This window comes from Macaca mulatta, chromosome 17 (assembly GCF_049350105.2).
Source record: "Macaca mulatta isolate MMU2019108-1 chromosome 17, T2T-MMU8v2.0, whole genome shotgun sequence".
Lineage (NCBI taxonomy): Eukaryota > Metazoa > Chordata > Mammalia > Primates > Cercopithecidae > Macaca > Macaca mulatta.
This window is the reverse complement of record NC_133422.1, coordinates 103,352,897-103,379,927: the sequence shown is the minus strand read 5'-3', so window position 1 is coordinate 103,379,927 and position 27,031 is coordinate 103,352,897. Positions and strand designations below refer to the sequence as shown.

General features: G+C 36.8%; 1 protein-coding gene across 1 annotated transcript in view; it reads right to left on the bottom strand.

Moving 5' to 3' along the window:
* The window catches only part of MYO16 (myosin XVI), a 617,076-nt gene that overhangs the window by 340,069 nt on the left and 249,976 nt on the right, over window positions 1-27,031 (bottom strand). The window contains exons 11-12 of the mRNA XM_015121440.3: window positions 20,248-20,358; window positions 4,202-4,267 (exon numbers count right to left, since the gene is read on the bottom strand). Of these exons, the coding sequence (XP_014976926.3) occupies window positions 4,202-4,267; window positions 20,248-20,358 (177 nt within the window). The remainder of the gene's footprint in view (window positions 1-4,201; window positions 4,268-20,247; window positions 20,359-27,031) is intronic.

Here is a 27,031-nt window from a genome sequence, read left to right as displayed (position 1 = left end):
AAAATTCTACAAACATTAAAAAGATAAATAGAACTATGAATATTTCTATGCCTAAAACTCTTGAAGATTAAATGTAACTAACATATTTTTTTAGAAATGCAATCATTAAAAACTAGCACAGAAAGAATATGAACTGTCCTACATATGTCAAAGAAATTAAATCCAGAACTAAAACTTTCTCACAAAGAAAATACCAGGTCTTAATGGTTTCATTTGTGAATTCTTCTAAACATTTAGGACAGAAACACCACCAAATTTTCAAACTCTTTCAGAGACTAGAAAACAGACTAGAAAAATTCTGTTTATGAAATCAGCGTAATTTTGATACAGAAGATTTAAGTAAAAAAAAAAAAGAAAAAGTGAAGGCTTATCTTTTTCATGAACATAGATGCCCTAAGCAAAATATCACTGGATAGACTTCAGTAATATAAAGAAAAAGTTAAAACATCAAAAATGCAAGATAGGTTTAATATTTCAAAATCAGGAATTATAATTCACAAACAAAATAAAGAAGAAAAATATTCATATCAACAATTGATGCAGAAAAAATACTTACATTTGATAAAATTCTATACCTTTCTATGATAAAGACTTCTTAAAATAGCAATAAAATGAAATTTCCTTAATCTGATAACTGATATCTATGTAAAATTTATAATTATTTTTATACTTCAGGTTTAATTACTAAAGATTTTTCCTGAGATAAGACATATATGTATTTTTAAATGAAATTACTAATAGTATCTAACATTATTCTGGTGATCCAATCCATTAACATAAGAACAGACTAATAATAGGATTTTAAAGAAAGAAAGAAAATTATTATTGTTTCAGGCAACAAGATTGTGTACACAGAGTATTTTTAAAACACACTAGATAATATAGCTAATAAATAAATTTTACGAACTTGCTAGTTTAAGGTAAGACTTTTTAAATTGTGTTTTTATACATACAGGGAGCACACACCAATGGAAAATAAAATTTTTAAATGATTATTTATAACAGCATTTAAAAACATTTAATGAACACTATGCAAGATATCCTCCAGAAGAGCACACAGGATGATACACTGAGAGGAATTTCACATTTTAAAGCCTCAATAAATGAATATACTGAAAAGACTCAGTACTACTAACATTTTTTGTCTGTTTCTAAATTGAATTGTAAATGTAATGCAATCAAATTCAAAATCCCAGAGAGAGTCCCCTCAGCACCCCAACAAAACTGACAAACTGATTCTCAACCTTAAAGGAAAAGGCCAGGAATTAATTGCTAGGGCAATTTTGAAGACCAAAGGTGGATGACTTAGAGTACAAGACATAAAAATGTATTATAATAGACCAATCAAACTGGATGGAAATTCTATATCCATTCATATATAGTATGAGATTTATGCAAAAGTGCCAACACAATGTCCTGGAGAAAAAGTGCCAACATAATGTCCTGGAGAAAAGATGGTCTTTTTTTTTTTTTTTTAATTTTTTTTTTTTTTGACAGAGTCTCACTCTGTCACTCAGCCTGGAGTGCAGTGGCGTGATCTTGGCTCACTGCAACATCTGCCGCCCGGGTTAAAGCGATTCTCCTGCCTCAGCCTCCCAAGTAGCTGAGATTACAGGTGCCTGCCACCATACCCTGCTAATTTTTGTATTTTTAGTAGAGATGGGGTTTCACCACTTTGGCCAGGCTGGTGTTGAACTCCTGATCTCGTGATCTACCTGCCTTGGCCTCCCAAAGTGCTGAGATTACAGGCGTGAGCCACCGTGCCCAGCTGAAAGGGTCTTTTTAAGAAACAGTACTGTGTCAGGTTAATATACATTTTTTAAAAAATGAATCTTGACCCCTGCTTCTTACAAGATGTTTTCAATATGCATTAGGAATCCAGAATGCTTAAAGATCTTTCAAGTCAATAAAGATAGATGAACCAATTTTAAAGTTTTTAATTTCAAAGTAGGATAAATTCCTGGAATAGATGCATCACGAAACAGGATATAACTGTACAGTAATTATGTGAAAATGTGGTTAATATCATTGTTTGTCAGAGAAACACAAATTAAAACAACAATAAGATTCCACTATGTATACCCAGTAAAATGATAAGTAAACAAATGAAATTTGAGCAAAGAAGAGGAACAATTAGAATTTCTGTATTAAGTTATAGATACACTTTAGTACAAGCACTCAGAAAACTGTCGGTATTTATCAAAACTGAATGCATGTATACACTTTGATGTACCAATTCTACTCTTTCCAACAAAAGAAATACATATGTTATCAAAAAAATTTTTTGTGAAGATGTTCATAGCAGTAATATTCTTGCTTCAAAAGACAACATCTCTATCAATAGTTAATTAAACTGCCATATATCCACAAAAGGAAATGTTATACAGCAATACAAAAGAAAATAACCTATTGTACTTACTGTATTGCTACACACAAAAACATGGGTGAATCTACCTTCTATAATATTGAAAGGAAGCAGCCAGGTACAGAGAAAGATAGTCTGCGAGATTTCACCCACATAAAGTTCATCCATGCAAAGCGGAGGGCGACAGTAGTCAGAATTGTGCTGTCTTTTGGGGAGGTATGTCATGTTTGAGACAGGGCATGGGAGATATCTGTAATCCTACTAATACTCTATTTCTTCATGTGCATGATGGTTTTTACAGTGTCGTGACTTTTATAAATTAATTGAACAAAAGATTTAATATTTGTATGCTATGCAATATTTATATTATACTTCAATACACATATTCACAGAAATATTAATTAGGACTCAACAAAGTGAAAGATACAGAACTGAGCTTTTTCTCAAAACCATTTAATAACCACATATCAGATTAATTTCAGTCCTTGGATGAAACTCCTGAAATGATCATGGGTGAATCCTTTGCTCTAGCTTCTCATGCTCACATACATCATTAGATTGCACAGGGTGAGGCTGGCATACGATTGGGAGGAAGGAGGAGGGTAGGCAGGTTTCAACACAGCTTTAAAGTAAACATGGCACTGACTTTTTAATTTAATTTAATTTTACTTTATTCTATTTGGAGACAGGATCTCAATCTGTCTCCCAGGCTGGAGTGCAGTAATACAATCACAGCTCACCGCAGCCTCAACCTCTTGGGCCCAAGTGATCCTCCTGCCTCAGCCTCCTGGGTAGCTGTAACCACAGGCACACACCACCATGGCTGGTTAATTGTTTTTTCATTTTCTTTTCTTTTGTTTTTTTTGTTTGTTTGTTTGTTTTTGTTTTTGTTTTTTGTAGAGATGGGTGTCTCATTACGTTGCCCAGGATGGTCTCAAACTCCTGGCCTCAAGTGATCCACCAGCCTTGGTCCTCCAAAGTGCTTGAATTACAGGCATGAACCACTAAGTTCAGCCAGAATTGACTTTTGGTAAGATGGGTGGAGGGTGGGGTGGTGGATGCGCTCTTGTTCTCATGAACTTTTTCTGTGAAAATACATATTTGATTTCCTAGGAAGTTGGAGAATTTCTAATTTTCTCTCTCCTCTCTGTTCTCCGCCCTGCTCACAACATCTATGAGCAAGCCCCGGCTTCAGGAACATATACCCACTCCCTGCCTCCTGGTTTTGGGCAGGCTCCTGTTCCCTATTGGTGAAACCAGCCTTGCTGTTACACAAAAAACAGCTCCTATGATATAGTATTTTTGACCCATTTCTACTAAAAAATCTTACTGCATTTTCAATTGATTGGAATAATTTTCTACAAGCAATTTCTCTTTGAATTTTTAGGGCCTCATAATTAAACCTGGCAAGTAATTTGGGAAAATGTAAACATGCGAAATCACCCTTTTTTATACCCATTGCTTTAACATCATAGAACTCTTCAGACACAAGTCACGTGTCCAAATAAAGGCTCTAAGCCAAATGATCTTGAGTTAGTCAAGAATGTATGGAAAATATATTTATATATTATTTAATCTTAGAAGTCTGTCTAATGGCTATAGTCATAAACAAATTACACATTTTAAGTGCAAAGAAACATTTTGATAAAATAACTCTGATTTTTAAAATTGCCTCAAAATGAATTAAAGTCACTACGATGCAATCATTCAATTCAGAATTTTAAAAAGGTTTTTAGAAGTTTGCCTTATTGTTTTTTTTAGTCATTTGACACAAATATGCATGACTAGAGCACATTACTCTACATTATTCAATGATATTTAAAATTTTGTACTCACCATGGAAGAATAAATTGGAAGTTCCTTGTATGGGTTAACAAGCAAAAGAATGTCCCCAATGAATGTCTGTGAAAAAAGGGATGCAAACAGTTCATTATTCATATAAATAGCACTTTAAAAAACACAAATCATACAATTTAAAAGCCATTGTATGAAATATAAAAAATAAGAAAAATCCACTTAATATTTTGTAACTTTTTAATATTTCACAATTTTTTTAAGTTTGGAATTAAAAATATTAAATGAATTAAATAATTCAAATTAAATAAAACAGGCTTTATTTCACTGAGCATATGAGAAATGAAATAGTTAAATTCTAAGAATTTCTTTTCTTAAAAGATTCTGTGAGAACCAAACAATGAAAAAATATAGACTTAAAACATATGACAAAATACCTATGAAAAAGTCAATGGGGTAACAAATTCTGTTATTCTGCTACAGAATAATAAACTGCATAAGAGAGAAGTTAGTAAAGCACAATTATCAAATAAAATACTTTGTTTCAATTAAAAAGTGACAATGAGATACAAAGGCACAAAGTACAGATGGAACAAATAAAAATAATAAAATGATAGATTTAAACCCAAACAACAACGACCACATCAATTGTAAAGGTACAAAATAGTCCAATTAAAATGCAAAGATTATAAATTGTATTAAAGTACAAAAGATGACTACTTTAAAGAGAAACATCCTAAACATATAGAATAAAAAAAAGGAAAAGAATGAAGCAAGGTATGCATGCAAACAATAATAACAGCCAAGAAGATGACTATGGAAATAATTAATTTATAGAAAATGTGCTTTTGGAAGCAGTACCAGAAGTAAAAAAGAAACATTTCCCAGTAAAATGATAAATCAATCAGGAAGAAACAACATTTCTAAATTTCTAGGAGACTAAAATCTAGCATCACATATATAAAGCAATAACATATAAGGAGAAAAACGTAAGTTAACAATGATAATGAAACATTTTAACCATTTTTCTTAGTGATTCATGGAACAAGCAGACAAAATTTTAAAGTAATAATTACCGCATTGACCAATTTATTTATATAAAACACTGTTACTGACAAGTTGAACACTGGCTTGTTTCCTTAAACTTTAAAGATTTGAGTCACACAGAATATGTTCTATTACAGTAGAATTAGGATAGAATATTGTCTCCCAAACTCTGTGTGAAGGGCCTTAATGTCATCCACCAGAAAACTAACACCAAATAAATGTTTACCCTTTAAAAAAAGAAGAATATTGTATTGTGTGTTAAAAATTAGCTAAGAGAGCAGAGTTTTGGTGCTCTTACTATAAAAGAAAAAGATAACTATGTGAGGTGATGGGTATGTTAATGTGCTTGACTGTAGAACTCATTTCACTAAGTGTATGTACATTGAAGCATCACGGGCAGGGGCAGTGGCTCAGGCCTATGATCCCAGCACTTTGGGAGGATGAGGCAGGAGGGTAGGAGAATTGTTTGAGCCCTGGAGTTCAAGACCAGCCTGGGTAACATGCTGAGATGCCATCTCTACAATTTTTTTTTTTTTTTAATTAGCTGGGCATGGTGGTGTATTCCTGTCATCCCAGCTACTCAGGAAGCTGAGGCAGGAGGATCACTTGATCCTGGAAGGTTGAGGCTGCAGTAAGCTGATATCTCACCAATGTATTCCAGCCTGGGTGAAAGAGTGAAATCCTGTCTCAAAAACACAAAACAAAAACCAAAATCCAAACAAAACTCACGTTGTATCCCTTAAAAAGATACAATTTTTAAAAAGGTTATTGTAATTAAAAAGATATTGAAGTCACTAGTAGATACCTAGACAATCACCAAACATTTTTAAATTTTACAATATATTTGCAAATAACTTATGAGCTAAAAGGAATTAAAATGCAAATAAGACTATTTCTATTATAACATATCGTAACTTGTGGGATGCAACTAAAGGTCTACTTAAGATAAAAATTATAGCCTAGAATACATGTCAGAAAAGGAAAACAGGGGTGATAATTAATGATCTAAGTATCGACTTCAAGGAGTTTAAAGAATTGCATCAATTATAAAGAAATAAATGAGTAAAATAAAATAATATCAAAGCAGAAATCAATGGAACAGGGAGAAAAAAGCCAAAAGATGATCCTTTGAAAAATGTACAATTTATCCCAGCAAAACTGATTCAGAAAACAAGAGGAAATGCACCAACTACCAATAGCAATCAGTAACATGACATCAAGACAGATCCTACGGACATAAAGACAGATGAAGACAGTATCATGAACCATACTGTAGCCACTAAATTTAGATATTTAGGTCAAGTAGACAACAATCCTAGGAAAATACATCATACCAAAGCTAACACAATAAGAAACAGAAATTCTAATTAGTTATTTCCCTATAAAGTAAGCGGAATCTACATCTAAAATATTTTTCCACAAGGACAACTCAGGCTTCACGGGTGAATTCTTCCCAACATTAATGTACAAAATAAACAAATATTCTACAAATTATTTCAGAAGATAACAGAAAAGGGAACACTTCCCATTTTAAGAACCCCACATAAAATGGACATTAGAATCTAATAGGAACATTGCAATAAAGAAAAATGACAGGCTGAACTCTCTCACTAAAATACATGTAAAAATCCTAAGCCAAATATTAACAAATTGAATCCAGCAATTTAGTAATAATGATAATACATCTCAAATAGCTTTATTCTAGAAATGCAAAGCTGATTTCATAATTGAAGATCAACACTTGTAACTAATAATATTAAAAAAAAACTTAAAAAGACATATGATCATCTCCATAAATGGAGAGAAAGCATTTAATAATATCCAATGCTCATTATTGATTAAACAATAACTTTGAAAACCATGAATGTAATGAGATTTCCTTAATCTAATGAAAAGTGATGATACCTAATGGCATAGCTGCTGCAAAGAACTTTCTTAATGATGAAACACTCAAAGATTTTTTTCTGGGATTGGCAATGGATAGGGCATTTATTATTGACATTTAAGTCTTTTTTAGTGAAGTTCTATCTCATGAAACAATGCAAGAAAAAAAAGGTATGACTTTTTTAAAAAAAAGAAATAAAAGTCATCATTTGCAGACTATATGGTATTGATGTAGGAAACCAATGGACTGTTTATGTAAATTAATGCTGACATATAACTTTAGCAAGTTTGATAAAAAATGAATATGAAAAAATCAAAATTGTATTCTCTATATATTACCCATGAACAATTAGAAAATAATTTTTTCTTCTTATTTTCCATAAAACAAACAAGCAAACATTTATTATGTCCTCAAAACGTGAAGAATGCAGATAAGCAAATTTAATAGACGTGGGAAAGACTCCTACACCAAAAAATAAAAATTGCTCCAGAGAAATTAAAGATGGCCAATAAAAGGGCTACACCATTTTGTGAAATGAAAAATGAAATACCATAAAAATCTCAATTATTTCCACTTACTCTATATATCCGATGCAATACCAATAAAAATCCAATGGAAATTGCTAAATTAACTTTAAAGTAGACATGAATCAAAGGTCATGATTGGCTAATACATGTTTAAGAACAAGGGGACTTTCTATTTATCAGGATTGACTATATAGCTGTAATGATCAAGATATTTGGGAATTTGTTTATGAACACATGGACCAATACAAAAGAAAACAGATCCTAGAAAACAGACCCACTCCCTGGGGTCAACTGTTTAGGACAAAGGTGCTGTGGCCATGCAGCAGGGAGACACATGTGGGAAAAGTTTTAATCTGGATCCTCCTCTTTGACCATTGTGAAATCTTTTCCACATGGGTAATATACTATGCCTTGGGTTTGGGCCATAATCCCCAAAGACACCATCCTAAACAACATAATCCCGGATGCTGAAATCCCAAAAGAGCGAAATATCTAAAGTCCCAAATCCTACAAGTTGAAATCATGATGCAACTCTTGTGCATACAACCAAAAACACAATAATCCTTTCCCTAGAATTCAGCTTTCAGGATTTTAACATTCAGAATTTTATTATTTCAGGATTGTGATTTGCAGGATTATAGATGTTTGCGATTTCAGACTTTGAGGATTTTGATTTTTGGGGATTTCAATCTTTTGAGATTTCAACATTCTGACTGATGGCATTGGGGATTGTGTCTTTCAGGATTATGATCAGCACCAAAATACCTTAAATGTAAATGCTAAAATAATCAAATGTTAAGAAGAAAATGTAGGAGAACATTTTCACAACCAATGCCAAGCTTTCTTAAACAGGTCACAAGAAGTATGAACCCTAAAGAATCTGTAAAATTGTACACTTTGCTTCATTTAAATACACTATATGAAGAGAACAACACAAGCCAAAAAACTGGATGAAAACGTTCTCAATATGTATGTTTCACAACAAAAATAATTTCGTAAATATATAAAAACTCCTACATATCAAGAAGAAGAAAGAAAACCCCATTTTAATGGCACTATAACTGAACAGGAAATTCACAAAAGAAGATAATCAAATGAACAACAAACACATATTAATATTTTCATTTGTTAAATCAGAGAAATAGAAATTAGAACCACAATAAGCTACCACTCCACAACTGCCAGAATAGCTGGAATTTGAAAAACTGTTAGTGAAACAAAAATACCATTTATGCCAAAAGCAATTGGGTCATATCTACCAAAGCTGAACATATTTTATGATGCTGGCATTCCACTCCTAGGTAAAGATCCCACAGAAATACTTATGTGGGCCAAAAAAAAAAAAAAAGGTGCAAAACTGTTTATATTATTCACATTTACTAGAAAAGTGGAAACAAGTCAAAGTTTCCTCAAGTATAGAGTGGATAAATTAGAATATACTCATATAGTAGTTTATTGTACATAAACAAAAATTAGTAAATGCTTTTACAAGCAACAGTATAGCTGAATATTAGAGACATAATAATGAGATGAATACTACAAAACAGATTGCATTTATATAAAGTTAAAAAACACAGACAAAACCAATCTATCGGTGTAAATGTTGGAATATTTTGTAATGACAAACGTGGATTGGGGAGGACTTCTCTCTTCTATTACATTATGAAGTTGCAGGTTACGTAGGTATGTTCATGAAGTAAAAGTTCATTAAGCCACACATTAACGAGTTGTGCATTACCTTGTTTATATGTTGTTATTTAACACAACATTTATGGAAAAGAAGGATTGCTCAGTATTCTATACCCAAGTAAATAAGAAAAGAAATAAAAGTGAAATAATACGTCTGCAGAGGACCTTACTAATGTAGTATCTGAAAACTCCTGTTAAATTCCAGAGAAGAAAAATGGAGCTAGAAAGCAGATTGTAAGTGACTTTAGAAATCTTTGATTAAGAAAGACGATAAATTTTAAAATCAATTCATAAATACTTCTAAAATGGCATTTTTCCATTGAGGTATAATTTTTAGATGGGTCTAATTATTGAAGGAATTTCAGACTGTCTTTGAAAGTATGTTTTCTGACAAAGAAAAATGGTGTATAATAATGTGAATTCATATTATTGTAAAGTCGTAGAGTATAACTTTGTATAAATAATCAAAACGAATGAGGCTGTTTTGATGAAATGGAGCATTTTAAGGGTACTGCAGAGAAATAATTTTTCAAATTGTAAAAATCATGAGAATTCGTTCAACTCATCTTTCTAATATATTAAGGTTCTTTCCCCCAACAGCTTACTTGTTAAGTACTCAAAGGGGTCTTTTGGGTGGAGTGGAATGATTTGGAACTACATGGCAGGTATTGCATAGCATAACGCAGTATATCATAGGTGAAGCTCTGGATAAATAGACAAGGGGCACTATTAACTCAAGGAAAGTGTATGCATTCATGTTACTTCAAATATCCTTCAGGTGAGAGAAACCTCAATCTCTGACACCAGCTTGTCAACATTAGCCTCTTGAAATGCTCTTAAAAACAGGACCTACAGTTTATGTGTTCCCTTTTCTGCACAATCTTGCCAGCATCTATTGTGTTTTTGACTTTTTAATAACAGCTGTTCTGACTGGTGTCAGATGGTATATCATTGTGGTTTTGATTTGCATTTCTCTAATGATCAGTGATGTGGAACTTTTTTTACTGTTTGTTGGCTGCATTTTTGTCTTCTTTTGAGAAGTGTCTGTTCATGCCCTTTGCCACTTTTTTTTTTTTTTTTTTTTTTTGATATGGAGTCTCACTCTGTCATGCAGGCTGGAGTGCAGTGACACTATTTTAGCTCACTGCAACCTCCATCTCCCGGGTTCAAGTGATTTTTCTGCCTCAGCCTCCCAACCACCTGGGATTACAGGCACCCACCATGACGCCTGGCTAATTTTTGTATTTTTAGTAAAGACGGGGTTTTACCATGTTGGTCAGGCTGGTCTCGAACTCCTGACCTCAAGTGATCTGCCCGCCTCAGCCTCCCAAAGTGCTGGGATTACAGGTATGACTCAGTGCACCCAGGCTTGCCCACTTTTTAATGAGGTTGTTTTTCTCTTGTAAATTTAAGTTCCTTACAGATGCTGAATAGTAGACCTGTATCAGGTATATAGTTTGCATATATTTTCGCCTATTCTGCAGGTTGTCAGTTTACTCTGTTGATAGTTCTTTTGCTGTCCAGAAGCTCTTAAGTTTAATTAGATCCCATTTGTCAATTTTTGCTTTTGTTGTGATTGCTTTTGCTGTCTTTGTCATGAAATCTTTGACCATTCCTATGTCCCGAATGGTACTGCCTAGGTTGTCTTCCTGGGTTTTCATAGTTTTGGGTTTTACATTTATGTCTTCAATCCATCTTGAGTTAATTTTTGTATATGGGGCAAGGAAGGGGTCTAGCTTCACTCTTCTGCTTATGGTTAGCCAGTTATCCCAGCACCATTTATTGAAGGGGGAGTCTTTTCCTCATTGCTTGTTTTTGTCAGCTCTGTCCAAGAACAGATGGTCACAGATGTGCAACACTACACTGTTGTTGGGAGTGTAAATTAGTTCAACCATTCTGGAAAGCAGTATGGTGATACCTCAAAGGGCTAAAAGCAGAATTACCATTCCACCCAGCAATCACATTACAGGGTATACACCCAAAGAAATATAAATCACTCTACCATAAACATACATGCACACGAATGTTCATCGCAGCACTATTCACAATAGTAAAGACATATAATCAATTTAAATGCCCATAAATGACAGATTAGATAAAGAAAGAATGGTACATGTGCATCACGGAGTACTATGCAGCTGCAAAAAAGAACAAGATCATGTCTTTTATGGAAACATGGATGGGGTTGGAGGCTACTATCCTTAGCAAACTAACACAGGAACAGAAAACCAAACTCATGTTCTCCTTATAAGTGGGAGGTAAATGATAAGAACTTAGGAAGGCAAAGAAGGAAACAATAGTCACTAGGGTCTACTTAAGCAAGGAGGCTGGAATGGGGGAGAGAAGCAGAAAATAAAACTATTGGGTACTGGACTTAATACCTGGGTTATAAAATAATCTGTACAACAAACCTCCAGGACATGTGTTTACCTATATAACAAACCTTTACAACCCAAACCTAAAATAAAAGTTAAAAAAAGAGGCTCTGCTGCATCAACCTGGGTCACCCTGAGTGGCATGTTAAGTGGCTGAAATGAGCCAGACTGTGTGCTAGGAGCTGTCAAGCAATGCTTTATTGCTCTGGTTTGGTTTTAGCCAATTACAATATATTTGTTTCAGAATTCTTTTGGCTAACCAGATGTTACAGGAGGTCTTGTGTTTATTTTGTGGGGTTTTTAAATTAGTCTTAAGTCCCACTAATGTGCTTGTAAAACAAATACTTCCAGCAAACTTCTTTGCTGTCCATAAAGGAATTTGATTGCACATTCTGTTCTCTCTGGCGCTGCTGGCGGTAAGTATTCAGAGAATGCAATGCTTGTATTCTGTGCATTTCCTGGAGAGCATGTGTCTCATCACATGCATTTCATTTTCTGTTTGAAGGTTTGAGAACTTCTTAATGCTGCCAACTGTGGAAACTCCCTAATCTAATGTCCAAATAGAAGGTTATACACTTAGTAAAAAGGCAATTTGCAATCTGTTTTGAAAGATCATACTATCAAACAAATCAGACTGTAGCAAAAAGAGATGAAAACCCTGGTCAAATGATTAAGTCAGCTAAAATATTTTATCTTGGCTCTGAAAAAAGTCATTGCTCAACCCTCAGTTATTTGCTATGGATAAGTAAATATTAACTTCTTTCTCTCATCTAAAAATAGGGACTTGGTTGAGGAAGTCTACTCATTTATTCAGTATTTATTGGGAATCTATTATGGGTCATACATAGCAGTGAACAAAACGAGAATTCTTTCCCTTATAGAACTTGCATTCTAGTGGGTATGGACATGAAAGAGAGAGAGAGAGAGAGAGAGAGAGAGAGAGAGAGAAACAGAGACAGAGACAGAGAAACAGAGAGAGAGAGAGAGAAACAGAGAGAGAGAGAGAGAGAGAGAGAGAGAGAGAGAGAGAAACAGAGACAGAGACAGAGAAACAGAGAGAGAGAGAGAGAAACAGACAGAGACAGAGAAACAGAGACAGAGAGAGAGACAGTCTGTCAGTCTGTGTGTATAGGGAGAATCAGCACATGGTATTTATAAGAATCTAAGTAAGAAAAATATACAGTATGTTAGAGAGTGGTAAGTTTGTGGAGGAAAACACATGAAGGCAGAAGGATAGGAAGTGCATTTTGCAATTTAAAATAGACTAGGGGGCTGGCCTTCAGAAGCAATGACACTGATATGAAGACCTGAAGGGAGGGAGGAATGGGCATATGGTGGTCAAATTATTCAGGCAAAGGCCTGCACAGAAGTGCCCGCCACACTCATGAGACACCAGGGTCAGCTATGTGGCCAGGGCAGAGGCACCCAGGGGAGGGTGCCAACATCTGACATGAGAAATTCAAAAGGCAGCGGGAAACCATTGTGGCTTTATGAGCCTTTCCTCAGACTGTGGCTTTACTGAGTGAATTGGGCATCCTTTTAGCAGAGAAGTGTCATAATGCAATGTACATTCTAACACTGTTACTCTGGCTTTTGTGTTGAGAATAGACAGAGGGGAAGTCAAGAGAAACTCAGACACTTATTTGCAGGACAAATAGGCATCTAGAGAACTCTCCACCCCAAATCAACAGAATATACATTCTTCTCAGCACCACATCGCACTTATTCCAAAATTGACCACATAGTTGGAAGTAAAGCACACCTCAGCAAATGTACAAGAACAGAAATTATAACAAACTGTCTCTCAGACCACAGTGCAATCAAACTAGAACTCAGGATTAAGAAATTCACTCAAAACCACGCAACTACATGGAAACTGAAAAATCTGCCCCTGAATATCTACTGCGTACATAACGAAATGAAGGCAGAAATAAAGATGTTCTTTGAAACCAATGAGAACAAAGATACAACATACCAGAATCTCTGGGACACATTTAAAGCAGTGTGTAGAGGCAAATTTATAGCATGAAATGCCCACAAGAGAAAGCAGGAAAGATCTAAAATTGACACTCTAACATCACAATTAAAAGAACTAGAGAAGCAACAGCAAACACATTCAAAAGCTAGCAGAAGGCAAGAATTAATTAAGGTCAGAGCAGAACTGAAGGAGAAAGAGACACAAAAAAATCCTTCAAAAAAATCGATGAATCCAGGATTTGGTTTTTTGAAAAGATCAACAAAATTGATAGACCGCTAGCAAGACTAATAAAGAAGAAAAGAGAGAAGAATCAAATAGATGCAATAAAAAATGATAAAGGGAATATTACTACCGACCCCAAAGAAATACAAACTACCATCAGAGAATACTATAATCACCTCTACGCAAATAAACTAGAAAACCTAGAAGAAATGGATAAATTCCCGGACACATACACTCTCCTAAGACTAAACCAGGAAGAAGTCGAATCCCTGAATAGACCAATAACAGGCTCTGAAATTGAGGCAATAATTATTGCCTACCAACCAAAAAAAGCCCAGGACCAGACAGATTCATAGCCGAATTCTACCAGAGATACAAGGAGGAACTGGTACCATTCTTTCTGAAACTATTCCAATCAATAGAAAAAGAGGGAATCCTCCCTAACTCATTTTATGAGGCCAACATCATCCTGATACCAAAGCCTGGTAGAGACACAGCAAAAAAAGAGAATTTTGAAGACCAATATCCCTGATGAACATCGACGCAAAAATCCTCAATAAAATACTGGCAAACCGAATCCAGCAGCACATCAAAAAGCTTATCCGCCAAGATCAAGTGGGCTTCATCCCTGGGATGCAAGGCTGGTTCAATATATGCAAATCAATAAACATAATCCAGCATAGAAACAGAACCAAAGACAAAAACCACATGATTATTTCAATAAATGCAGAAAAGGCCTTTGACAAAATTCAACAGCACTTCATGCTAAAAACGCTCAATAAATTCAGTATTGATGGAACGTATCTTAAAACAATAAGAGCTATTTATGAGAAACCTACAACCAATATCATACTGAATGGGCAAAACCTGGAAGCATTCCCTTTGAAAACTGGCACAAGACAGGGATGCCCTCTCTCACCACTCCTATTCAACATAGTGTTGGAAGTTTTGGCCAGGCAATCAGACAGGAGAAAGAAAGAAAGGGATTCAATGAGGAAAAGAGGAAGTCAAATTGTCCCTGTTTGCAGATGACATGATTGTATACTTAGAAAACCCCATCATCTCAGCCCAAAATCTCCTTAAAGCTGATAAGCAACTTCAGCAAAGTCTCAGGATACAAAATCAATGTGCAAAAATCACAAGCATTCTTATACACCAATAACAGACAAACAAAGAGCCAAATCATGAATGAACTCCCATTCACAACTGCTTCAAAGAGAATAAAATACCTAGGAATCCAACTTACAAGGGATGTGAAGGACCTCTTCAAGGAGAACTACACAACACTGCTCAATGAAATAAAAGAGGACACAAACAAATGGAAGAACATTCCATGCTCATGGATAGGAAGAACCAATATCATGAAAATGGCCATACTGCCCAAGGTAATTTATAGATTCAATGCCATGCCCATTAAGCTACCAATGACTTTCTTCACAGAATTGGAAAAAACTACTTCAAAGTTCATATGGAACCAAAAAAGAGCCCACATTGCCAAGACAATCCTAAGCAAAAAGAACAAAGCTGGATTCATCACGCTACCTGACTTCAAACTATACTACAAGGCTACAGTAACCAAAACAGCATGGTACTGGTACCAAAACAGAGATATAGACCAATGGAACAGAATAGAGCCCTGAGAAATAATACCCCACATCTACAACCATCTGATCTTTGACAAACCTGAGAAAAACAAGAAATGGGGAAAGGATTCCCTATTTAATAAATGGTGCTGGGAAAACTTGCTAGCCATATGTACAAATGGATCCCTTCCTTACACCTTATACAAAAATTAATTCAAGATGGATTAGAGACTTAAATGTTAGACCTAAAACCATAAAAACCCTAGAAGAAAACCTAGGCAAGACCATTCAGGACATAGGCATGGGCAAGGACTTCATGTCTAAAACACCAAAAGCAATGGCAACAAAAGCCAAAATTGACAAATGGGATCTAATTAAACTAAAGAGCTTCTGCACAGCAAAAGAAACTACCATCAGAGTGAACAGGCCACCTACAGAATGGGAGAAAACTTTTGCAATCTACCCATCTGACAAAGGGCTAATATCCAGAACCTACAAAAAACTCAAACAAATTTACAAGAAAAAAACAACCTCATCAAAAAGTGGGCGAAGTATATCAACAGACACGTCTCAAAAGAAGACATTTATGCAGCCAACAGACACATGAAAAAATGCTTGTCATCATTTGCCATCAGAGAAATGCAAATCAAAACCACAATGAGATACCATCTCACACCAGTTAGAATGGTGATCATTAAAAAGTCAGGGAACAACAGGTGCTGGAGAGGATGTGGACAAATAGGAACACTTTTACACTGTTGGTGGAATTGTAAACTAGTTCAACCATTGTGGAAGACAGTGTGGTGATTCCTCAAGGATCTAGAACTAGAAATACCATTTGACCCAGTCATCCATTACTGGGTATATACCCAAAGGATTAAAAATCATGGCCGGGCATGGTGGCTCAAGCCTGTAATCCCAGCACTTTGGGAGGCCGAGGTGGGCGGATCACAAGGTCAGGAGATCGAGACCATCCTGGCTAAACCCGGTGAAACCCCGTCTCTACTAAAAAAAAAAAAATACAAAAAACTAGCCGGGCGAGGTGGTGGGTGCCTGTAGTTCCAGCTGCTCTGGAGGCTGAGGCAGGAGGATGGCATGAACCCAGGAGGCGGAGCTTGCAGTGAGCTGAGATCCGGCCACTGCACTCCAGCCTGGGCGACAGAGCGAGACTCCATCTCAAAAAAAAGAAAAAAAAAATCATGCTGCTATAAAGACACGTGCACACGTATGTTTATTGTGGCAGTATTCACAATAGCAAAGACTTGAAACCAACCCAAATGTCCATCAATGATAGACTGGATTAAGAAAATGTGGCACATATACACCATGGAATACTATGCAGCCATAAAAAAGGATGAGTTCATGTCCTCTGTAGGGACATGGATGCAGCTGGAAACCATCATTCTCAGCAAACTATTGCAAGAACAGAAAACCAAACACCACATATTCTCACTCATAGGTGGGAATTGAACAATGAGAACACTTGGACACAGGAAGGGGAGCATCACACACCAGGGCCTGTTGTGGGGTGGGGGGAAGGGGGAGGGATAGCATTAGGAGATATACCTACTGTAAATGACGAGTTAATGGGTGCAGCACACCAAAATGGCACATGTATACATATGTAACAAACTTGCACATTGTGCACATGTACCCTAGAACTTACAGTATAATAAAAAATAAATAATAAAAACAAAAAACAAAAACCAAAATGCAAGTGCAAAATGCAATTGCTGTAGGAAGATATGTGCCTGGAGGCAGCAGTAGGGGTGGTCTTCTGTGTATAACTTGAAGGTAGGGCTGGTGACAGGAAATCAGATGTGGGGTGTGGAAGGAAAACCAGCATCAACAGTCTCAGTAAGTGCGTTGGCCCAAGAAGCGACAGGAGTGGGACTGTCATGAGCCAGGGTGGAAAGGCCATGAGACGTGATGGTTGGAAGAGCTCAAATGACCACATTCGGGTATTGGAATTTTGAGATTTCTACCAAACTAGTGATTTTCTGTTTGTGGGGTAAGATCACTTGCTTTTAGTTCCAATTAATCATGGACTGATACCTTTGTAAAACATAATAAAAAGAATTACTAAAAAATGTGATTAAAAGACATATGAAGTTCAAGCTCTGATTCTTATTAACTCCAACAGATAGGGATTAAACCAACAGACTGCTGGAAGAATTTCTATAAAAACACTTATTTCCATTACACACTGGTCATAAAAAATTCATATACCTACTCATCCGCAGACAGCACATTGGGAAGCACATATTACCATTTAATCCATAATGTTTAAATTGCTTGTCTACCCATTAGAGGTGATTTCAGACACCATAATGTACAACATTCCTATTATGAAATTGATCCTAATCGATTGAGCTTTTCTGTATTTTAGGAATTGAGCAGAAGAAACCCATGCCTCACACAGTGGCAAATTTATGTTATATGAACATTAGGAAAGCAGAGAGTAGTATAAATAGTTCAGGTGATCAAGAGAGAGGAACTGACTAGAAAACAAATTATTTAAGAAGATAGTCCACCGTGTGGAGGAGCTAGAGGCAGGAGTTTGATAAAAATGTAGGAAGTATTTACTGTTTAAGAGGGAAACAGCAGAAAAACTCACATAACTAACTCCATTTTGTTAAGCGGCTTTACCTATTCTTGTACGTGGGCTAGGATCATCTTAAAGCACTGAGATAATAATGCAAAAATAGCAATTGTATAGTTTTTACTCTGGGATTAAAGGAGAAGCGCATAAGCAACTATGTTTTATTAAAGATTTCCAGGAAAGTTGTAGCCTGACAAGGACAAAGTTCCCAACTCCTTAGACCCTCCCTGGTCTCCAGATGTCTATAGTCCTTATCCACCTTTTGATACCAACACCCTCCTCTTCTGTATATGTCCCTCCCATAAACACTCTCTGGCCAGCCTGAAAAATTGGAGAAGGTACATTAGAACACTAGTTTACCATCTTCTCAGTTTTGCTGGCTTTCCAAATAAACCTACTTTTCCTCCCATCAACCTCGTCTTTGGTGTTTGGCTTTTGAGCAGCCCAAGAACCAGATGTTAACAAACTATCAATGAGTTACAGAATAACAAACTGTGATAAATTCTCTAAAGATAGATAGTCCATGATGATGTAATCTAGAAGCTCTGGGAAGGTTTACTTAAAGAGTGGGTACTATTTGAGTGGGAGTTTATAAAGCTAACTATTTTATGGAGTAGAAATATAACTCTAGGGGAAATAAACAAACAGAGAAACAGTCTAAGGAAAGTCCTCGATGCAGGAAGGCAGGTGATAAGTAATTTAGATATAAGTGAGAAAGAGTCCTCAGTGACTGTTTGGGGCAGATCATGAGGATTCTAGTCTCTGGAATAAGGGTTGTGGTCTTTTTCCCATGAAAAGTGGTGGGCCATAGAGAAGATTCAAGACTGGGAGCTTTGAGATTACATTTGTGCTTTATAAAAATTACTCTAGTTCATTGTGAGATTGGATTGAAAAAGAATGATGAAGCCTCCCCTAGAGAGTTAGTAGGTTGTTAGAGAAGGGAAGGTAATGGCTTTGATGAGGGTGCTTACCACGGGGGTGGAGAGAACCAGAATAAATGCATATTTAGATGAAATGTCACTTTAAAGGCACAAATGGGTAAAGAAAGACAAAACAATTTAAGCAATGGTCTTCTAGGCTTCCATAATTACGAGTAAAAAAAAAAATCAACGCAATACTGGGAAAAAGATGAAATAATGGAATAAAAATACACACTTTACAAAAGTAACAGGGTGATAACAGAGACCAAAGTAATCAGCTCTTACCACTTTATGCCAATGACATGATTTCATTAATTTTGACAGAAGTATTTAATTTTAAGTGTATTTACAGTGGCAGGCAATTTATCTAAGCATTACGATGCTACATTGCATTTTCATAGGCTAATCAGCATTTGACAATTTATTACTTGTAAGGAAATCTCAGACTTCACATTTACATGAAAATTACTTAATCAGTTTCTCAGTAGACTAGAAAACAAAAGTGTTATCAAAAAGGGACAGCAGGTATATGCATAATCAGATTTCTTTATAGACATTCTGATTGAATTGCTCTGTGCTCTGCGTAGAATATAACAAAATCAGAGAGTGGGAGAGAAAAAGAAAGAGAAAGAGATTGATTTTGATATTACAAGGTGTCTAAACTGTTATCAGTCTTGGGAAAGTAACACACAAATGAGGATAGAACCACAGTAAATAAATTCTCCATGCTGTCGTTTGAGTAATATTTTTGGATTCTACTATCAGGAATCTGTGCAAAAATTATTAACTTTACAAAGACATTTCCTGGCAATTCTGAGCCACAACAGTCTCTTCTCATGCAAATAGAGAGGCAGTCGTACATGCATAGTCAGTATATGCTCTTTCGCTTCCTGTTCCCGATCTAGCAGGTTCAAGAAAAGTAGAGGAGACAGACAGCAATTTTATAAGTCATATGCAGATCCTGCTGGTTCTAGCAACATCTTCCACAGCAATCATGACAACAGGAAAGTTTAATAGCAGTACTTGTGTCTGTCCGCAGGGTATTAGTTTATACTTAACTCCAAAATTTGGAACTGTGCTGAATTTGCTTTATAATTGAGCCAGATGAAGCTAAACTCACCTTGAAAAATTCAACTTAAGCTATCACCATGACCAGAAGCTCCAGTGAGCCCTTTACGTGCAACATTTGAAGCACTGAAGGGTGATAAAAACATGCAGCAAGACAAAAGCAGTTCAAAAGGCAATCTCCAGGGCACTCACATAGATCTGATTGTTTCCGAAGCGCTTCTGAATCTCATAGAGCAGGCTGCCATCATTGAGCTCGCTGAGCGTTGCCAGGTCATCGTTTGGGGCAGGAGGCATTAGCTTGACCTGGGGAAGAACAGAAAGTATGATCAATTCTAATTGCTTTCCAATCAACTTTCTTCACAGTTGGATGTTCCACTTTCAATTACCTATCAACAATTTGAAGACAACCTGAGTTAGGAACTGTTATTAAAAGATGAAATGGTTCAATGAAAAAGAAAAAAAGGAATCCAAAGCCACAGAGCAATGTATTCAGATGAGAATTTTTGTGCTATACTCTCCAGCGTGCAGGTGCACACATCCTGTCTGTCAGCCCAGGCATTAGGTCTGTCAAGATGAGTTCAGCATGTTGACTCTTCTTATTCCCTACTGATAATTTAGACAGCTCTGTACTGTTCTCAGTCCTCTGAAAGATAGGCAGTGGAACACCTCATATGTTTGCAGTGTTCCCTAAGCTAAAGCAAAACTTTTCATGTTACCATTGTTGGCATGGTAAGGAAGAAATGTGTATGGAATTTAGATTCTGCATTCATGTAAGACGAGGCCAGGTTTTAAAGGTAGACACCAGATCTTTCTATTCCGCTCTACATTACTTTTAAGATTAAGGTAGCTACGAGATTAAAATAACCGTCATAAATAAAGCTTTCCTATTCAATTTAATATGCCATGAAAGTTTAAAGACTGTGCAACATTTCAAATAAAAAAGATAAATTTGGATTCTTCAATTAAATGAAAATCCATTATTTTCAAATTAGAAATGTGCAATTTTAATTTTACGTACATATAATATGCTCAGAAAAGTAGCCATTTGACGTAATATAGTAGGAGTGTTTTTTTAATATCACACACAAAGGAGCAAAAGAATAAGAATATTCTTATCAATCTGAGCTCTTTGATACTCCTAGTAAAGTTTTAATAATTATCATTTGTATTCATGTACGTATTCTATATTTGCATTTTGTATTTGTATCTGTATTATATATTATTAATAGTATATACCATTGCTAAATAATTTGAACATAAATATTTCTGCTTATCTAGTAAATGTAGTGTAAAAAATACTAAACATTTTTAATAAAACTAAATTTAGGACTATCTTTTCTGATATTAGTGGATATTTCGCAAAGTATAATCTTTCCCATGAGTTCATAAAGTAAGTTTATTTTCTCCCCAGATTTTCAAAATCTAATGCATTAATAATAGAAACACAGGCTGGTGTGGTGGCTTACACCTGTAATCCCAGCACAGGGAGGCTGTGGTGGGTGGATCACTTGAGGTCAGGAGTTCAAGACCAGCCTGACCAATGCGGCAAAACCTCACCTCTACTAAAAATACAAAAAAAATTAGCCGGGCATGGTGGCACATGCCTGTAATCTCAGCTACTCAGGAAGCTGAGGCATGAGAATTGCTTAAACCCAGGAGGTGGAGGTTGCAGTGAGCGGAAATCGAGCCATTGCACTCCAACCTAGACAACGGAGCAAGACTCTGTCTCAAAAACAAACAAACAAAAATACATACACACACACACACACACACACAAAATAATAGAAACACAAATTGAGTAGTGGGCATGTTGAAAGGTCAGAGTATTTTTTTTTATGAACTCTAGTTAGACTGGTGCATGGCAGCAAGCTTTGTGGCACTGGAGTTCAAACCATTTCTATAAGCAGGAAACAATATTCAAATAGATGCATGTTTATTAAAAACTAATTTGTAAAATATTCCATTAGCTGGGCATGGTGATGTGCCCTGTAGTCCCAGTCACTTGGGAGGTTGAGGGGAGAGGATTATTTAAACCTAGGGGTTTGGGTTTGAGGTTGCAGTGAGCCATGATAGTGCCACTACATGCCAACCTGGGTGACAGGGCTAGGCCCTGTCTCGAAAAAAAAAAAAAAATCTAGATTTCAGAAATATCAACAACAAGCTTGTATCCCTCCCCACCAAGATGCACAAACTCAAACACCCTAAGTTCATTGTTTTCACTACTTTGCAACTTTTAAAGGAAACATATTTCCAAATATCTTTCAGCATTAACCTACACTAAGCATATAATACAGTTTTACTAAAATTAGTTATTTAATGTTGGGTTAGAGGCATAGCTTTAAGGCTTTGATGTGTCAGAATTATCTACTTGAATCTTTCAAGAGTTGCATCCAAACACTGGTACTTTTTATTGATAAAAATAGAAGTCATAATGTTCCAGCTATGCCGGTGTTTCCTGGGTTGTCAAAACAATTTTGAAATTGTTTGATATCAACTTTTTAACATTATACACTGAGTTCCACTTTGCGGAGTCTCATAGGCACCAAGCGCTACCTAGACTGACAGGTCTCAGAGAGAGGCGTGACGATAGAAGAAGCCACGCTGCCTTCGGCATAGCCCTTAGATGAAGGAACTGGTGGTCTTGATCCAGGCAGTTTTTAATTCTGCTTTCATCGGTCATGCAAATTCAAGTAAATATCTCAGACATTAATTTGAGCTTCCCTACTTCGAATGTTAGAAAATGCGAGCTCATCTACCTCTGAAACATCAATTATTTGTATTCAGCGGGTTGAACAACAGTGTTTAAACCCCAGTTGTACATCTTCCAATCTGTGAGTTCTTGAATAGTTTTCTATCTTAACATCATGAAGTTGCTTTTCATTCTCTATGTGATGAAAGATAGTATATACTTCATAGAGTGGCTGAGGGAATTAAAAAAATGAGGGGAATTTGGCCCGGTGCCTCCTCTGCAGCTAAGTGTGCCTCATTAGTGCCCTTAGTAACACATCTAGGGGCCACGGAGACCATGTAACTTCCTACCAGCTTCCCTTGGGGCTAGGGGAGGGAGGGATGCAGGTGAGTGTGGAGGGCCCTGGGGCTGTCCGCGCTGTTCTCAGCAAAGATGCTCAGCTTTCCTTTGCTCTAGGAATCAGAGTTCTCGTTCACATATTTCTTTCTGAGGAAGGTTCTTCTGCTGAATAACATTTTAAAACATTTTGGCATTCATTATTATAACATCATTATTTAATGGATGAAAAACTTGAGGCCCAGAGAGGACATGGACTTTTTCTAGGGTCACACAGCTGATAAGTCAGAAGCAAAAGCTGGCATGATAACCACTGGGGAACAGGAGAAATTCCAGTGGATAATGGAAACATCTGATGACATCTATTCAATAATGGGCCAAATTTCCCTTGCTCACCTTCTTTGTCGGCCATTGTGCTAGAGGTTTAGCACAAAGAGGAAAAAAGGAACGATGTTTGTGACCTCCCCTATGCGGGGGAGAAGTTAGGACAAAAATAAGAAATTACAAGTACAAAATGTATGTGAGAGGAAAAACAGGATGCTTTGAAAAGAGAAAAATTTTACTTTAGATGATCTGAGAAGTCCTCTTTGAAGAGGTCACATTGATGTTGAAATTGGACATCATTTTAAAAGACAGTCCTGTGGGATGTGGGGAGAGATGTCTCAGGGAGAGGGAAGGACATGGTGAGGGCTGTAAGGTCGGGAGGAGATGGGTGTGTGGGAGACCCTAGAATCTGCCCTGGTGTGGAGGAGGTGGGAGAAGGCAGCAGCAGGGGATATTGAAGGAGCTGGAAAAGCTTCCTGGGCCATGAGGAAGGGCTGCTTCATTCCAGGAATTAGTGAAAGTCATGGAGGGGACTGAGCATGGGGACCGCAAGACCAGTTTCACAGTGCTAAGATGACACACTGGCAGCTGCAGCAGAGAAAAGGTGGAGTGACGAGACCAGCCAGCAAGCTCTAGAAAAAGGGGGCCCAAGGAAGAGGCCACAGAGGAATGGATTGGACTTCAATTAATTTAAGAAAAAGAGGAGCTGCCATATGCAACTGTATGCAACTAAGTTGCACTTGATTTCCTAACTAGAATTAAATTAGACAAGACTGAAGATTTTCTTATAAAGATGGATAATTTTACTGCATTCCAGGATCACAGACTGGAATGGTTGCCCTTGGATATAAAAGGAATCTAGAAAACATGTGCAATTAGCTAAGAATGTATTTTCTAGAGATGAAATAACTTGTGGCAAAAGTCCTTATGTAGACAGACACATGAAAGGGAAGTTTGACCATCAATTTAGGGATGGATGTAGATATATTTTCTTTTAAATATCTTTGCAATGTTTCTCCAAAGTACATAAACTTACGCACACATATAGACAACCCCAAAAGTGATGTAGGCATGCATGAATGCATGTACGAAAATTAATCCATATGCATATTCATACATGTACCTAATTTGATGTAAATCAGTAAATGATTGCAATAACTTTGAGTAATGCAAAAAGAAGGCAAAACTCTGCAGCAAGTTAGCATACATCTTCAACTCCCAGAGAAATCATAAAAAGGAAGAAAATCAAGAGCAAGATTTGTATTTTCTTCAGGAGTAATGATTTATGCTAAGATAATAAGATCCCTCTTACAGTCACGATGCTAACAATTTCAATGCAAATTTCTGTGTGCACATTTAGCAAAAACATGAATAGTACTAACAGAAGTTCTGCATTTGTTCCAGCAAGCCTGGAACAGCTATCACAGACATCTCATTGGTATTCCTGTGGATTCTCGTCTTCAGTGGCACAGCTGTTACATGGGTCAGAAAGTGTACTAGGCTGACAGTAAAAATGTGACTACTCCCTAGCCTGTTTATAGTTACACAGAGGGGCAGATCCAGTGTGACAGTAGATCAAGGAAAGAGTTCCTTACATTTCTCACATCAAGATTCCAAAATGACCCGAAAGGAAGCTTTGATAATCTTAACCAAGGCTATCAAAGGAGCACATTCTTTATAGATTTCAAAAGCATTGTAACAGCTGATAAGTAGAAAGAAAAATAAAAAGTATGTCTGTGAATGTTTTTATGTTGCATTTATAGGCTGAAAAGTAGGCACTACCAATGTCTGCCAAATAATTATAATAATAATCACCAGATAAGTACAAACTATTGCCTATCCTCTCCAAAATTGACCACTATGGTTTTTATTATAAATATTTCCAAAAGGAGAGATCTAAAACGCAAGACAGACATACTTTAGAAATCAAGGAAGAATTCAGGGGAAACACTTTGAGAAATGTTTTGCGATCCAAAGCTAATTTAAGTTTTGAAAGTATTCTGAATTTGCTGATCCCTCGTCTCCATTGTGTGGACGCTGTTTTGAGAACTGTGGGCTTTACCATGTCTTGTGTTTGCTTGTTCGTGATTTCTCTCTGGGAGGCTGGTAATACATGTCCAGGGAGTAGAAGCCCAAGGGGCAACAGAAATAATCTGACTTGTGGGATCAGGGTCACAGGATTTGGAGGAAGGCAGTCTAGGGGCAAACAACCCAGTATGGATAAGTAAAAAAAAAAAAAAAGGAGAAAATTAAAAAAAAAAAAAAAAAAAAAAGACTGTGTTGTTGGACGGGTACAGTGGCTCACGCCTGTAATCCCAGCACTTTGGGAGGCCGAGGCAGGCAGATCACCTGAGGTCAGGGAGTTTGAGACCAGCCTGATTAACATGGTGAAGCCCCATCTCTGCTAAAAATACACAAATTAGCTGTGTGTGGTGGCAGGCACCTGTAATCCCAGCTACTTGGAAGGCTCAGGCAGGAGAATCGCTTGAACCCAGGAGGCGGAGGGTGCAGTGAGCTGAGATGGCGCCATTGTACTCCAGCCTGGGCGACAGAGTGAGACGCCATCTCAGAAAGAGAAAAGAAAAAAGAAAAAAAAAAAAAAAGCTGTGTGGACCGGAATGACCAGATTAAGAAAGGGTGATCACATGACACATACTTTACTTCGCTTCCCAAGGCTTCCACCCGTGCCATGCCTGGACAGTCCTGTGTAGTTTTGCCCTCCTTTTGTTATTCTGCCAAGGTTTCTTAAACAGTGAAGTCTACCAGGTCCTTTCCCTTTCCCTTTCCCTGGGTGCAGATCTACGTGCTTGCGTCTCTGTGGACTACAGGAAGAAAGTTTTAGCGAATCTTAGAAGCCTGCTGTGGTGCCACTAGAAGAGCACTGGATACAAAATAAAAGAAACATTTGTGATTCTAGACAACTTGTTTAACTTTTTGGTCAAGAAAAGGGTCACACTCTGTAGCCCATGCTGGAGTGCAGTGATGACATCCTAGCTCACTGCAGCCTCCAACTTTTGAGCTCAAGCAATCCTCCCACCTCAGCCTCCTGAGTTGGTGGGACCACAGGTGTGGGCCACCATGCCCTGCGCCATCATGCCCTGCTAAGTTTTAAATTTTGTAGAGATGGGGTTTTGCTATGTTGCCCAGGCTGGTCTTGAACTGCCGACCTCAAGCAATCCTCCCACCTCAGCCTGCTGAGTGGGTGTGACCACAGGTGTGCGCCACCATGCCCTGCTAAGTTTTAAATATTTTGTAGAGATGGGGTTTTTCTATGTTGCCCAGGCTGGTCTTGAACGGCTGGCCTCAAGCAATCCTCCCACCTTGGCCTCTAAAAGTGCTGGGATCACTGGAGTAAGCCACCGCTCCCAGCCTGCTCAACTTTCTTGAGTTTAAGTTTGGTCAGCTTGAAACTCAGTTTGAAGCTTGAGTTTAAGTTACGTAGTGAAAGCAGTTAATAACCTGCTCACAGTGACGTTTTGAGGATTAAGATAATGCAGCTGAAAGCATTTCTAAGCTTTGAAATGTTAACCAACATAACACACAATTTTGCATTATTATTTTCTAAAATCATCTATATTTACATTGAAAAGTATAAAGTCCTGTGGATATGTTGACTGGAACTACATG